Source organism: Scyliorhinus canicula, chromosome 5, assembly GCF_902713615.1.
Source record: "Scyliorhinus canicula chromosome 5, sScyCan1.1, whole genome shotgun sequence".
Lineage (NCBI taxonomy): Eukaryota > Metazoa > Chordata > Chondrichthyes > Carcharhiniformes > Scyliorhinidae > Scyliorhinus > Scyliorhinus canicula.
In genome coordinates, this window is record NC_052150.1 from 21,672,792 (window position 1) to 21,688,652 (window position 15,861).

At 39.4% G+C, this 15,861-nt stretch overlaps 1 protein-coding gene across 2 annotated transcripts in view; it reads left to right on the top strand.

Annotated features, from left to right (window-relative positions):
- Positions 1-15,861, top strand: part of exoc2 (exocyst complex component 2) — a 273,825-nt gene that overhangs the window by 213,574 nt on the left and 44,390 nt on the right. For both annotated transcript variants that reach the window (XM_038796745.1, XM_038796746.1), the window contains one exon: positions 15,662-15,803. In XM_038796745.1, coding sequence (XP_038652673.1) covers positions 15,662-15,803 — 142 coding nt within the window. The remainder of the gene's footprint in view (positions 1-15,661; positions 15,804-15,861) is intronic.

A 15,861-nucleotide genomic window follows, 5' to 3' on the forward strand; every position in this document is an offset into this window, starting at 1 on the left:
GTTCGATCCCGGCTCTGGGTCACTGTCCGTGTGGAGTTTGCATGTTCTCCCCGTGTCTGCGTGGGTTTCGCCCCCACAACCCAAAAATGTGCAGAGTAGGTGGATTGGCCACGCTAAATTGCCCCTTAATTGGAAAAAATAATTGGCTAATCTAAATTTAAAAAAAAAGTAATTAGATATTATCTCGCGGGCCGGATTTGGCCCGCGGGCCTTGAGTTTGACATTTTTGCTCAACAGCATCTTCATGACTTTCTATCACCTGTAACCATCAGTGGTACAATTAGTGAGTCGGAAGCTATAAGTATAATTTATCCTCCTCCAATCCATTGTCTTCTGTAACACAGAATGGATTAATTTTTCATGTTTTGCATTGTCAATTATTGTGGACAGGATTTAACAAAACATCCCCTGCATAAAGGGGGGTAATGCAATTTAGCGACTGGTGCTATGAAGATCTAAGAACCATATTAGTATTGCTGTTTGATTTATGATGTAGAACAAAACTAAGCTTTAGAGTAAGAAAGAAGCTATAAGGGATTCCCCCTTCCTTTTCCATCCCCCTCCCCAACCCAGAAAATTAAGTCTATGTTCAACCCCTGTTTTGCTCCCACAATACATTTTCCATTGAAGGCCGTGGTTGGTGGGTTTCCTGATTCACACCCCTATAGGTGATTATGGTTAAGCAATTACCCTTTCATCAAAGTAAATTGATGAAAAACATAGCGATAATAACAGGATCTGGTATAGGTTAAGTAGGTCGTTGGTAGTTATTTTACATGAGAACTGTTTTTTTTCCCCCAGTAGTAGAACTTCCAGTATTTAGCCCACATTAACACAAATATTCATCACTAATTCTTTCCAATTGAGTTCATCAGTTGAGCAAATACTAGTTGTCTGCCCTGTCACACTCTCATTTATTGCTGCATTTATTTGACAGGAAGGACACCCAGGTTATTTATTAGTTGTATTTTACAGACTATTTTAAGTAAAAGTTGTTCATAACTTTCGGAAGTGAACAGTGTCAGAAGTATACAAAAAGAGTTTGGAAGAACCCATCAGTTACATTACTGTAATTACTGTAATAGCTGTAGTTACAGCACTGCTGCTGTTCTAGCCAAGTAGAAAATATTGCTTTTTGTTGGTTTTTGTTAATATGGAAAATTCAATGAAGAGCTGATGCTTAATAGGCACAGCATCATAGTGTAGATAAATGTTGCATTTGATATATAAAGAAGAAAATACAATAGTTTAGGTATGTAATAAGTAATTATTAGTAAAGCTTTTACGCAATCAGCCTCAATTTGTTCACAAAATATTTTAGAACACACAACTTTTAGTTTTTAAAATGTTGCATTAATCATGAGCTTAAAATTCCTATCAATTCTTATTGGAAAGCGTTGGTTTTTAACTAGTAGTGATACACGTATTCTTTTAATATTTTAATGTAAGTTTAATGCTTTTTTCTATATTCATTTACATGTAACACAGACAATATGTGACATGAAGGGGATTAAAACATTGGCAATGTTGCTGTGCAACTTAAGTAAGATTTAGGATTAATTAAAATTAACTTTTTATAACGTTATCCAGGGATTGTTGGTGAGACAAAAATTTAAGGATTTGTATTAAAGTGGTACCTCTAACTTAGTTGCAGTACAAATTATAGGGCAGGAGGAGAGTACATCGATAGGAAGGGGTGAGGCCATGGAGGAAAAATTATAAATGTGTTTTCGCTACAGATGGTGAACAGCAGAAGCTTTCCTTTTGCCATGCTTTATTGATCATTGACTTCACAGAATCCCAGAATTGTTACGGCACAGGAGGAGGCCATTTGTCTCATCATATCTGGACCGGCTCACTTGGTTGAAACTTTCACTGAACAAAATATAGCTGCAATATCAATGTTTCTAGAAATTATTTTTCTTTTTTTAAAATAAATTTAGAGTACCCAATTCATTTTTTTTCCAATTAAGGGGCAATTTTGCGTGTTCAATCCACCTATCTTGCACGTCTTTTTTTTTTGAGTTGGGCGAAACCCACGCAAACACAGGGAGAATGTACAAACTCCACACGGACAGTGACCCAGAGCCGGGATTGAACCTGGGACCTCGGTGCAGTGAGGCAACAGGGCTGACCCACTGTGCCACCGTGCTGCCTCTAGATATTATTTTGAAAACGGCAAGTCCACTCAGACCGCTGCGCAGTTGTCAGGAATCCTGTATCCCATTTGGGAACAAAATATTTGGTCCAGTTAAAAAAATTGTCCCCCAAATATATTATCGCACTTTGCGAATATGTCATAATTTACACTATTTGAAACTAGATGCAGTGAATAAATATGATATTACAATGTCTTTAGTTTTATTGTGTTCTTCGATTTTCACATTTGGATACCGTGAACCTTTGCCTCTGGAACCTAAATTAAGCCATTGAACCTTTGGATACATGGCTAGATCTAATACTAACTCTCAATGTAATGTCATGATGGAGAGATATGAGGAATTTGGGTCTAGAAATGGAATCCAAGATGAAGCAGACAATATAAAAGGTTTAAAACAGAATTAAGAAAATATAAATCTTTAAGACTGCTAGCAGCAGAGTCAAAGGGATATACCTACATCTGGCTGAGTCACATGTTCCCATTCAGCCTGAGGGAAGAGATCCATTGTCTTTCAGGACATTCCGGCATGACCAGCCACTATCCTGTTAGCAGAGTCTGATGACCCAGTGGTCCGTCAATGGAAGGCTAGGTGCATATGAATGTAACATGCACATGTAATAAAAACTGCCAGAGAGAGAGAAAGCTTTGAAAAAGGAGTGTGAAGAGATGTCCCAACATAAGAAAGATTGTTTCCTAAATGTAAATGCTTCCTTTGCCTGGGTGTTTAAGTGGAACCAGAACTATTTTCTATGCAGTGTTGTTTGACGGGAACTAAAGTTAAGGTTAGAAACTACATGTAATCTGTAATCTGATAGTGTTACAACTGTGATGTTTGAAAGTTTAAATATGATTTTCTTTTGTTTTAATGAAGTTTTGTTTATAAAATAACCAAGCCCTATTTCTTATATTATCACTCCTGGAACAAATCAATCTTTCTGCATAGTCTTAACACTTAAAAACGTTGCACGCCTGGTTTGGTATCTTAGCTATTGTTGAGTGTTGACCTGTCGTCCGTAACAATAATGTATTAATAAATAGAAATACCATCTTGTTTTTAGAATGTTAAGTGTTTTATGGCCATTGCTCAAAATTTTGAATTTCAGTAAACTGTAGCGAACACACTTAAAATAGTTGCCTGGAAAGAGGTTTCGCTGATCGGTTAATCCAGCAAGTATTGGCCATTAAGACCAAGAGAGTTTCAGGTTTCATCTGTGTTTATATGTTAAAAGGTACTATAAAGTACTCTGTTTCTTTCTGATTTTGTTTGTTTTTTTCATTTTGTTTGTTTCGAATTACATTGTGTTTATTTAAAAAGAGTATATCTCTTGGAATAATTGACATAGAATGTTCCATGTCTCCTGAAGGTGCTGATTCCTGCTGGGAAATTGCTTCTGCTACCTCATGCCAATGTTTGTTTGATTCATGATGTGGGGCGTAACTAAGCTTTAGAAAAAGGCAGAAACAATAAGAGATCCCCCCCCCCCTCCCCCGGCGCCCCAGAAAATAAGGTCTACCTATATTTGAGTAGTTCACGTGTGTGAGCCTTAAAGGCTGAACTTCAATCTTTCTCACTCTACTTGCACACACATTCCAGTGCACAATATTGAAAAGTGTTAAAAAATATTTTTTTCTCCCCCTCTTCCTAACTTGAATGCACTGGGACCAATTTTATGCCCCTGAAGCATCACTTGCTGGAAACAACTGACCCAGCACAAACCAGCAGTTGGGCCCTACCTGATCTCTGGAACTCAATGACTCTCTGTATAAACTCACTGAGCCATTAGAAAACAGTTGTTTGTCTTTGCCAAATTAATAACTGCTTTTTCGCACAGTACTTTGCAGCATGATAGTAAAGATTGAATTTAAACTTTTAATTCATTCAAATTTTGTACAATCATACTTTACAGTGCAGAAGGAGGCCATTCGGCCCACCGAGTCTCCACCGGCCCTTGGAAAGAGCACCCACTTAAGCCCACACCTCCACCCTATCCCCATAACCCAGTAAGCCCACTTAACCTTTATTGGACAATAAGGGCAATTTATCATGGTCAATCCACCTAACTTGCACATCTTTGGAAATGTGGGAAGAAACCGGAGCACCCTGAGAACGTGCAGGGTCCGCACAGACAGGAACCCAAACTGGGAATTGAACCTGGGACCCTGGAGCTGTGAGCCACCAGTGCTAACCACTGTGCTACCGTGCTGTGTTTCAGTCAGGTTGTGCTAAGTGGGCCCTGATTTCTTTTTGATGTGTTGTGACTTGTTTTGTAATTCTACTGTAATTTCCCTGTTTGAGAGCTAATTTTAATTGTAAGATTTCTGTTCGGAAATTATTTTCTACTCATTTGTAATTTTTGCCCCAGAAAGTATGCAGTAGTAAATTTGGATTTCAACAGACGTTATCTAAATATTTTTATGGGACAGCAGTATTGTTCCTTCCAAGCACAAAAGGCATGGCATATATACACAATTTAAAAGGTGGAACAGTATCTGCAGAGTTAGTGGTTTTCTATCATCTATGTCACCAATACTGCTTTACCCATCTCCTATTTGGTTGCTAGTTGTGCGAAATTGCTTTCGGCCAGAGTTTAGTCATTGTGGTTTTGATTATCCTATCTGACTGTTCAACTGATTACGTTTTTTATTGGAAGTATATCCAGATTCAAGTAAATCTGCTTGTTTGCCATGAAAGCCGGTGATTTGTTTCTTGCTCACAGAGAGAGTACGGTTATCACTGCCGTATTTTAGACACTGGCTGCAGATTAGTTGTCGTGAGCAGTTTAGATAAAGTGTGGAAAATTGCACCTTAGTTTACAGTAAAATTGATTCATCCGGCTTCAGATTGCCGTATTGTGTTCTGCATTGTGTACGCCTCACATCTTTGCCATTTTTAAAATTCCCATTGAAATGCACTGAAAACAAACTGCAATCCCATGATAAATAATAATACTTCTCACACTTAATGTATTGGTCCTGTACATGTTTCAATGTATGAATGGTGACCCTTAAAATTATTTTTCTGGAAATTTGTGTATTAAAGTAATAGGATGGTCAAATCATATACTATAGAATTTCCTTGGATTTGTTTAACTTAGTGATGAATAAAGCTGGAGGATATAGAACAGGATTTTCTTTAAAGAAAAGCTTTATGGCATTAAGCTTTATAACATAAACAGAAAAACAGTATTTGTTTGTGATTGTCAAATGTTTTAATAGTAGCAGTAAAGCGTAAACAAAGCTTGCAATCATTTGATGTAAAAGATAATGGATTAAAATGTATAGCTTAACAGAATGTGATGATAGCCTGTCACTGAAATTCCTGAACTTGAGAAGACCTTTTATAGTAATTGGCTCATATTGAAAGTATCTTTTTCTCTCGTGTTGTCTAAAATCTTGTTGTTTCTTACAAATGAGTGATAATGAGGTGGTTTGTGTTTCTCAGGATATAGTATGATCTAGCTTCTCGTTAAATTTAGATCAAATATATTTTCTATCAGATCATCTTTTCACTTTGAGACTAGTTTTATTGCAGTACAGAAGAGGCCATTCAGTTCATTGAGTCCGTGCTGGCTCGCAAAAGAGAAGTTCAGTCACACTCACCTGCTTTATTACCAAAGCCCTGCATGCTTAAGTGCCCATCCAACTTTTGTTTAAAATCACTGATTGTCTGTGCTTCCATTGACCTCCTAGACAGTGGGTTCTAGGTCATTGTCACTCGCTGCATAACAAAGGTTCTTCCTCACATTCCCACTGTATCTCTTGCCACAAACCTTAAACCTGTGTTCCCTTGTACAATCAGTTAATAATAGAAACAGCTTTTTTTGTCCACCTTACCTAAAACTGTCATAACCTTTGTACCCCTCTATCAAATGTCCCCTCAATCTCCTTTGTTGCAAGAACAATAATCCCAGCGCCTTCGCCTGAACTTTGTAGCTAAAGTTCGTCACCCCTAGGACAAATCTGGTGAATCTCCTCTGCACCCTTTCAAGGATCCTCCTATCCTACTCAAAGTATGGTGAACAGAACTGTTGCAATACTCTATTTGTGGTCTAACTAGAGCTTTATAAAAGTTCAGCATAACTTCCCTGCTTTTGTATTCAATCCCTCCATTTATGAAGCCCAAGATCCCTCTCTTCAATTTATCCTTCCTCAGTGTTCTATACACGTGCGCACCTAGGTCCCTCTGTCCCTGTACTGTACTATTAATTCACATTATCTCTCCGTTATTTCTGCTCAAATGTCTCTATATCAAATTCCCTTTCCCACTTTTCTGCCCACTCCGCTAGCCTATCAATGTCCAATTACAGCCAAATTGAATCATCATCAATCTTTGCCACTGCTTCAAGTTTGGTAACATTGGCAAATTTAAAAATTTTACTCTATATTCCAATATCCAAGTCATTTATATATATCAACCAGCTGTGGTCCTACAACTGGCCTTCGGGCAAAACCACTGTCTACCACCCTTTGCTCTGAGAAATTGGATCATTTACCACAACTTTGTTTTAAGTCTTTTAAGCCAAATTGTTACCCAAACTGACTTTGACCCTGCTTCTCCATGATCCTTTGTTTGTTAACCAACCTCTTCTGTGGTAGTTTTTGAAATACTTTCTTCAAATCCAGAGAGATAACATCCATCGCTTGCATTTCATCAACCTTCTCTGTTACTTCATCCAAAAATTCTGTAGACAATCTGCGTGTTACAAAATAGGAACATAAGAATTCGGAGCAAAAGTGGACAATTCTGTCCTTCGAGCCTGCTCTGCCATTCAATCAGATCATGGCTGATCTCTTCCTGTTCTGAAATCCACTTCTTCACCTGTTGCCCATATCCCTTTAACCTGTTTTTTAATCAAAACTATATCTGTTTCTTGAAACCATTTAATGACTAAGATTCCACCAAATCATGGGGCAGCGAGTTCCACAAATTCACCACCCTCTGTGAGAAGTAGCTCCTCCTCATCTCAGTTCTGAATCTACCACCTCTCAACCTATATCTGTGACCTCTCATTCCAGATTTTCCCACAAGGGGGAATATTTTATCTACATTTACTTTATCAATCCCATTTAATATTTTATACATATTGATCAGATCCCCTGTCATCATTCTAAACTCCAGCCCAAATTGTTTAATTTCTCCTCATACGTCAACCCTTTTGTCATGTGAGAGTACTTTTAAGAAATAGGTGTTTATCAAATTGCTGTAGTGGGTGTACCTTTAAGAAATGTGGGTTTATCAAATAGCTGCAGTGATGTCAGAGTGTGGGTGGAGCTGGAATTTGGTCTGTGGCTTTTTACTTTCGCTTTGAGCTAAAAGCTGATGTGTGTCTCTGTTTTAGTTTTGTTTTCAGAGTTGGAGCTGCATCCAGCCAAACAAGGTGTAATTTTGATCTCTCTCTGCATGTAAAGAATGTCTTCAGATGACTTGCTAATTTAAAAGTGATAACTGCTCTCAGTAGAGAATTTAAACTTGCTATCTTTGTTGTTGAAGAGGGCATTTGTCTTCTGGATGTTGCTAGGAAAGATTAAGGGTTACTTATAAAGTACTGTATTGTTTGGGGGAAGTATTTGAGTTGATAGTTGCTAAGATGCTTGCTGTGTGTTTATAAAATGTTAACTGGATTCAGAGAATACACATTGTTTTGTTTTAAAAGTACTTTAGACTGCTGTTGCATCACACCTGTAGAGTGGGGCCTTGTGCTCCCCATAACCAAAATCTATTAAAAGCTGTGGGTCAGGTGAACTCCATGATACACTTTGGTGTTCTCTAAACCCTGGCCCATAACACTTTCATCCCTGGAATCAATCTGGTGAATGCCTCTGAACTGCCTCCAAAGGCATCACATCCTTCCTCAAAAAAAGAGACCAAAACTGGACACAATACTCCAGATGTGGTCTCACCGACATCCTATGCAGTTGCAACAACACTTCTCAGTCCTAAATGGCCAAACCCATATCCTGAACGAGTGGAATCTTTCAAGTCCCATTGAGGCGAGGTTTGAGTAATATTTGAAGACAGCCTGTCAGATCAGCTCCCTATCCAGCAGTTGGGGAATTAATTATATAACCTTAGGAACTAATTTAAGGTAAGATACTGCTGTCGCAGGCCAGATCTTCCAGGCATCAGCAGGTCCCCGTCCTGACGCCGAAGCCCAACAAGTATCTGGAGGTGTCCATCTGATAGCTGATCAGGGGCTGTCGATGCTTCCTCTCAATACCCTTCCATCACAGAAGCCCAAGGATCAAAGGACCACAGCTGTAACCACAGCATTCCTGTGCATTCTCTCTCCATGATAATGACCCGACAGCGGTGGTAACTCTTTGGCTGAGATTTTCTCTGATATTAGCAAAGTCCAATGTCGGGCAGGAAAAGTGACATGGAGCCCACGGGCGGCAATGGCGACTTTCTACACCATTTGGTGCGGGATTTAGAAGAAAGCAAAGGCAGGAAGGGGATCCACAGCGTATCGCTAGCAGGTGGCCTCTGATTCACATACATCACCATCAGCGCACAATTTGATAATCTGAGTGCCATTTTTGAAGATTGTCCCAGTGCACAGCAAGTGCACTAGGAAACACATTTCACCCAGGTCCCCCGTCCCCCGTCCCCCCCCGGGCCATCACATAGTCAGCAAACTAATTATCAACAACTAATCCGTACTCCTGGGATTACCATGATGCCCCAAGGCTTGACCTCCCCCCGCCCACCTATCTGAGACCAGTTGTGCATTGTGGCACTGTGAACACATTTTTTGATGTGTGTGTGTTAATCTGGCATATGAACCCTACCATATGTTCCTACCATAATTGGATGGTGAACAAGAACGTAACCACTTAAATGGCCTGTCCCACCTCCCACCTGTAAGGTTGCAACAGTATGTGGACAGCCAACCATTTGGGATCGGAACCCACTTTTGGACCCGTGAGCAGGAAGATTTTAGAGGTGGTAAAATTCCACCCTATGATTCTTATTTCAAGACTCTCCAGTCAATGGAAAAATTATCTTAGATGATTTGACAGGCTAGATACTAAGAATTTTATACATTTCAATATGATCGCTTATCGTTCTTCTGAACTACACAGAATTTAGGCCCATTCGACTTGAACTCTCCTCATAGAACAGCCCTCCCATTCCAGGAGTCAATTAAGTGGACCTTTGATGCTCCTCTTTTCACGCATGTATATCGTTTGTTGGATAAGGGGATCAAAACCTTGATGCAATATTCCAGGAGTGCTTTCACCAAAGCCCTATCTAATTACAGCAGGACTTATTCTTGTGCAACCCCCTTGCAACAAAGGCTAACACGCCATTTGTCTTCCTCATTGCCTTGCTGCACCTGAACGTCAAAATCGATATCGCAGGATTCAATGATCAATGTTAACACAATTCTCAATAATGGAAAAAATTGGGTCAAAGAGTGACCAGAAATGTGTGATGACGAGAAGTAACATTTGTAGATGTGAACTACATGCAGATGTAACATTCTATGAAAATCTAAAGATATAGCTACAGAAAGGGTACAGTATGTATATTTGGAGACTTATTTCCCAGACTTTACTACTTGCACTTCTGCACTCTGATCAGGTTTGATTGTTGCTGTCTACAATAAAGCTTTCTATTCTTTACCAACGCTACTTGCTAGTGGATAGCCGCTTATCTTAATTACCTAAAAAAAAAATCAGATTTCCTCTCTTGTGGTAATAGAGCATGAAAACTGCTGAAACATAGAACAGTTCTCCTCCTACAAGCTTGAAGTACCTGGTTGGCAGTTTTAATATTAAAAAGACGTCTAAGTTAACCAATGAGGAAGTGTTCCTACCCACATCTGTAACATACTCTGTGGGAGTTTAAAAGAAGAAATGCTTGCATTTATGTTACAACTCGTGACATCTCTTAAAAATATCTCAAGTGTTTTACACAACTTATTTATGAAGTGCAATCATTATTGTTATGTCGGCAAATACAGTTTCCTATTTGTACAAAATACCCTAAAAACAGCAATAAGGGAAAAGACCAGTTAATCTGTTGTGGTTGAAAGTTGTTTATTGGCATTCCTGACCTTTTACAAACAATGTAATCTTAACGTTTATAATTTAACATTTCTTGTGTGGTATGGCACCTCTGACAATGCAGCACTTCCTCAATAATAATAATAATCTTTATTATTGTCACATTAATACTGCAATGAAGTTACTGTAAAAATCCCCTAGTCCCCCACACTCCCACGACTGTTTGGGTGCACGGAAGGAGAATTCAGAATGTCCAATTCACCTAACAAACACGTCTTTCGGGACTTGTGGGAGGAAACCGGAGCACCCAGAGGAAACCCACGCAGACACGGGACGAACTTGCAGACTCGGGAATTGAACCTGGGACCCTGGTGCTGTGACGCAACAGTGCTAACCACTGTGCTACCTTGCTGTCCTCTGAATATTGCACTGAAGTATTAACTCTGATCATGTGCTTGCGTCCGGGGGTGAGATTCAAAGTCATAGCTTTCGGACTTACGGGCAAGATTGCTACAAGCAGCCTGATACTAACATTTTTAGCTTTACATCGGTGTACTGCAATGTAACAGCAAATATTTCTAAAAAACAGATCAGGCATGGAATGGTTCAATGACGATAAAATCTGTGCTACGAACCACAGCAGCCTCTGCTTAGTTACAGACCATTGCCAATCCAGAACCCTTTTTTTGTATTTTTTTCAATGACGAGGGAGTGATCAGTGAAAAAATAAATAAAAACCGATCGATCGATACTGGCCATAACTATTTGTCACTCTGATGATACCAAAAATGCACGGGTCTATGTATCAGGAAAGGAGTGGGTTTCCTCCGGTTTCCTCCCACAATCCAAAGATGTGCAGGTTAGGTGGATTGGCCATGTTAAATTGCCCCTTAGTGTCCACAAGTTTAGATGGGGTTACTGTGTTACGGGGATAGGGTGTTCTCTCAGAGGGCAGTGCAGACTTATTGTGCCAAATGGCCTCCTGAACTGTAGTGATTCTATGATTGACAGGCTGGGTTTCTTGAAAAGAGAAGGCAAATAATTTATTGGAGGTCTTTAAAATTATGAAAGGTTTTATCAGAATGGAGGCAGTGAGAATGTTTTCTTTTGTGGACAAGAGCATAATTAAAGACTATCAATATAATTGAGCTATCAAGAAATCTACCAGGGAAATCAGAAGAAATGTCATTACTTGAAGTGGTAAACAAAATGTGGACTCACTCCCGCAGCAGTGGTTGAAACAAATATATACATGGATGCATTTAAGGGGAAGCTGGACAAGCATTTGAGGGAGAAGGAAATAGATGGTTACAATGGTCGATAGATGAGGAAAGAAATGAGGAGGCTTGAATGGAAGATTTGGTTGGACCAAATGGCCTGTTGCTGTTCCGTGTATCCTATGTAATCCGATGTAAATAATTTTTAAGGTGGGGTTTATGGAGAAAAAAATATCTTTAGCTTGTACAGACCATCGCCACCCAAATACTAATTGTGATTCATGCATTTTTCTCTTTTTCCCCCCCTTTTTCTACTCCCTTTCACAATCTAAGGATACATTCAACATTTCTCAACGTTTACCAATTTGGCAAAGAAGGGAGTTCTTGATCCCTTTATATTATGATGTTGCTATGAAATAAAATTATTTGTTTCCCATGGAATTAGCTGCCAGGAAAACAGAATGCAGGTGCAGCAGATAATAAAGAAAGTGAATGGGATGTTGGCATTTATAGCTAAAGGGATAGAATATAAAAGTAAGTAAGTGTTTTTGCAACTGTACAAGGCATTGGCGAGACCACGCCTGGAGTATTGTGTGTAGTTTTGGTCCTCTTATTTGAGGAAAGATGTTGTGGCATTGGAGGCAGTTCAGAGGGGGATTCACTAGGTTGATTGCAGAGATGAGGAGTTTGTCGTATGAATATAGATTGAACAGTTTAAGCCTGTACTCTAGTGTTGAGAAGAATGAGGGGAGATCAAATTGAGGTATACAAGATGATAAAAGATATGGATAAAGTAGACGTGGAATGGATGTTTCCTCTTGTGGGGCAAATTTGCTACCTCAGAGTGCGGTGGAGGCTGGTACAGTGAGTAAATTTAAGGATGCGTTAGACAGATTTTTAATTAGTAATGGGTTGAAGGGTTATGGAGAACGGGCTGGACAGTGGCATTAAGACCAGGATGAGATCAGCCATGATCGAATGGTGGAACAGACTCGATTGGCCAAATGTCCTAATTCTGCTCCTATATCTTATGAAGATACATAGCACCCACATTGGAGTAATAATCCATAGTTCAGCCTTTTGATGCGTGCCTCAATAAACCATTTGAGGATCATGTTCACACCAAATGGAGTAGGTGGATGGTTGTTGAAGAAACCTTCACACAGTGATAACATGTGCTGCCCTGCCTGATGTTTTGTGTGGTTTCTTCATCAAATTGTGGGATGCAATTAATGCACAAACTGTCATCAGATCATTATAAAGAGTGCAAAATATCCAATTAAAAGGTTGGAGAGGAAGATGATTTGTTGTGAAGGGATGATTCTGTAACTGAAAGTGCCAAATCTGATCTAGAATGTGTGGGATTGGCGGGGGCTGCCGGGAAGATGGCGGATACCAGCTTGGACGATTTCCTCAAGCGGAACCAGGAGATGGCCGACCTGAGCCTGGAGCAGCTCCGGGGCCTGTCCGAGAGCGACAAACACTGGACGGCGCGCCGGAGCTTCCTGGCGCGGAACCACTCCCACTACACGCGGGAGCGCATGGATTACCTGGTCACGCTCTCCATGGTCTGGGCCAACCATATCTTCATGGCCTGCCGTTACAGTGAGCAATTTATGGAGAAAGTTTTGGAAATGGCAGATGGAGTTAATGTTGAAGATGCACCAACTTTCACTACAAGAGATGAGATAATAAATAAGCAGAAATGGTAAAAACGTTTCCAGGACAGAGGTCTTTTGATGGAACTGCAGTGTTGACTGCAAGTTTTCTGGGAGTTGCAAAGAAAACGGACTCTGAGTGCACTGAGTTTTTATTCCCGGACGCAACCAGCAATCAAATTTATTGCAGATGCCTCATCTGAATCTTATGACTAGATTTTATTTATCTGGTCACATTGTTGACCATAAATATTACAGGAGAATTTTGTAGTTCTCATATACAGTTGTAAATGGGAATTGGGGATGGAACTGGTTAGGGAGTGGCAGGAACATTGCAGAATATCTTCAGTAAAGGTTCAACATTTTAAATGATTTCAGAATTGGCATCAAATGTTTACTTTTCAAATCCATCACTTAAATCGGTGACCAAGCTACTCCTGTACTAAAATTAAATGGCTAGTTATTAGACGATGCTCTTGTTTGCAGATTTGCAGGAGGAGAAAGGAATGTTTTTTTAAAAACTGCCTGGAGCAAATTGCATTTGGAAAAGGTGTATTTTAATGGAATTAATTTCCACTACATTTCACATGATCACGCTGTCCCACATTATACGGAAGTTATTGTCTTAAGAAGGGGCAAACAAATATCATTATTTCCTGAGCCGTTTATGGATTTCAATGTCCTCATTGGTGTTGTGGCCAAAGTACATATTTGGATATATATTTTTAGAGTGGGGGTAGTTTGATAGTGAGAACACTTGGTTAAAGATGCACAAGTTGGATTCCTTCAATGTGTTAAACGTCTGATTTAAATCCGTTTTTGATCAGAATACAGAGTATTTGTTGTCCTGTGTCATGTTATTTTTACATGATAAAGCCTAAGATTTCAAATGTTTAGAGGTTTGGATGCAGAGTTAAACACTCTTGATCTATTACATGATACTGATTTGATTGTATTTATAGAATGCAACAGAATTAACGGTGTTCTATGTGATTTAAGAATGATCTGCTAATGGAGGATTTGATCATATTAATCTTTGATTTTTTTTAACCAACATGAGTGAAAATTCACACTTTACCATGTCATAATTATAATTTTGATCTTCTACCACCTGACATATTGTTTTTTGATGTGAACAATATTAACTTCTGTCTGTTTTTTAACATTGTCACATTGTTTTTGTTAGATCAGTTTGAACGGGATCTTAACAACATTTTATAATTTCTGAATGCAATAAATTGACCTCTTGAACAAAAAAAAATAGAATGTGTGGGATTCTTATCATAATGCCATAGCCAGGGTGGCATGTGGCGCAGTGGTTAGCACTGTAACTGCGCGCTGAGGACCCGGGTTCGAATCCCGGCCAAGGGTCACTGTCCGTGTGGAGTTTGCACATTCTCCCCATATCTGCGTGGGTTTCACCCCCACAACCCAAAGATGTGCAGGTCAGGTGGATTGGCCACGCTGAATTGCCCTTAATTGGAAAAGAAATAATTGGGTACTCTAAACTAAAAAAGAAAATGCCACAGCCAAAGTGACTTGGGATGAATTTAATGAACTCTTGTGTCAGATGCCAAAGACAATGAATTTGATGGGTCTCAAAATGCTTTTTTTGTGGTTAAAAGTAGCTTTGTGCAATTTATTTGATAAATTGTGCCACATTAATTCAGTATGAACCACCAATGTTATTTTCACACTTCAAAAAGGGGTGACCACCTTCACCGGCAGTTCACATTTCACACCTTGCATATAAGTCAACGCCGGTTTTTGGAGGCCTCAAAGATCAGCGTAAATGCTGGTATTTAATTAATAATTTTCTCTTTTTACCATTAGTAAGGAAGTCTGTTTTGTGGTAAGCAATCTCATGGAAACAGACGTTTTACTTGCGTACTTTGAAAGTTTCTTGCTTTGGCCACACGTGGCCGTGGACTCTTGGGGATGTGTTCCAAACCCTAACATCTTTGTAATATTCACAGTGGTTACAAATTTCAAAGTGACCGAATCAAATATGCTCCTTTCCAAGTAAAAAGAATAATACTGTAGATGTTGGAAAGCAGAAAAGGTTGGAAGCGCAAGTTAGAATCTTTGCAGTTAAGGTGATTAAGAAGGCATACAGGATACTTCCTTTATAAGATCGGGCATAGAATATAAGAGCAGGGAGGTTATGCTAGAACTGTACAAAAGCTGTAAGGCCAGAGCTACAGTAAAACATACAGTTCTGGTCATTGCTTAGCAGGCAGAATGTGACCACATGAGAGAAATTACAGAGGAGATTCAGGAGGACCCAAAGGCTGGAAAACCCAGGCACACCAGCATATTAATACAAGCAGATGAATTGTTGGAGGGACAAATATAAATGAAGCAAACTAATCTGCTTGTTTCCTTCAGTTATATTAGTTTGCCTACCTTACATTCTTTTAATTTTGTCAGTGGGTATGTATTCAAATCATCAGCTGCCTGCGCTGTCCACAGATAGTAGCGGAGTTGCAATGTCCCCACTGCTGTGTTTTCCAATCATTTGACAGAAACCATCCATTTCTGAATTTGTTTCTAACTTTATATGTTTTGTTATTCTTTGGAAAACCTTCTGAAGTTGTGCAATTTCATATATGCAGGTTAGCATTGATGCAGTCAAGCACCTGGACCAGAGGCTTTTCGAAACATATATTGAACTAAAAGCGGATCCGATTGTTGGTTCTCTCGAGCCTGGGATTTATGCTGGATATTTTGATTGGAAAGACTGTCTTCCACCAACAGGTATGTCATACTAACAAAGAACAATACAGCACATGCCCTCCAAGCCTGTGTATTCTAT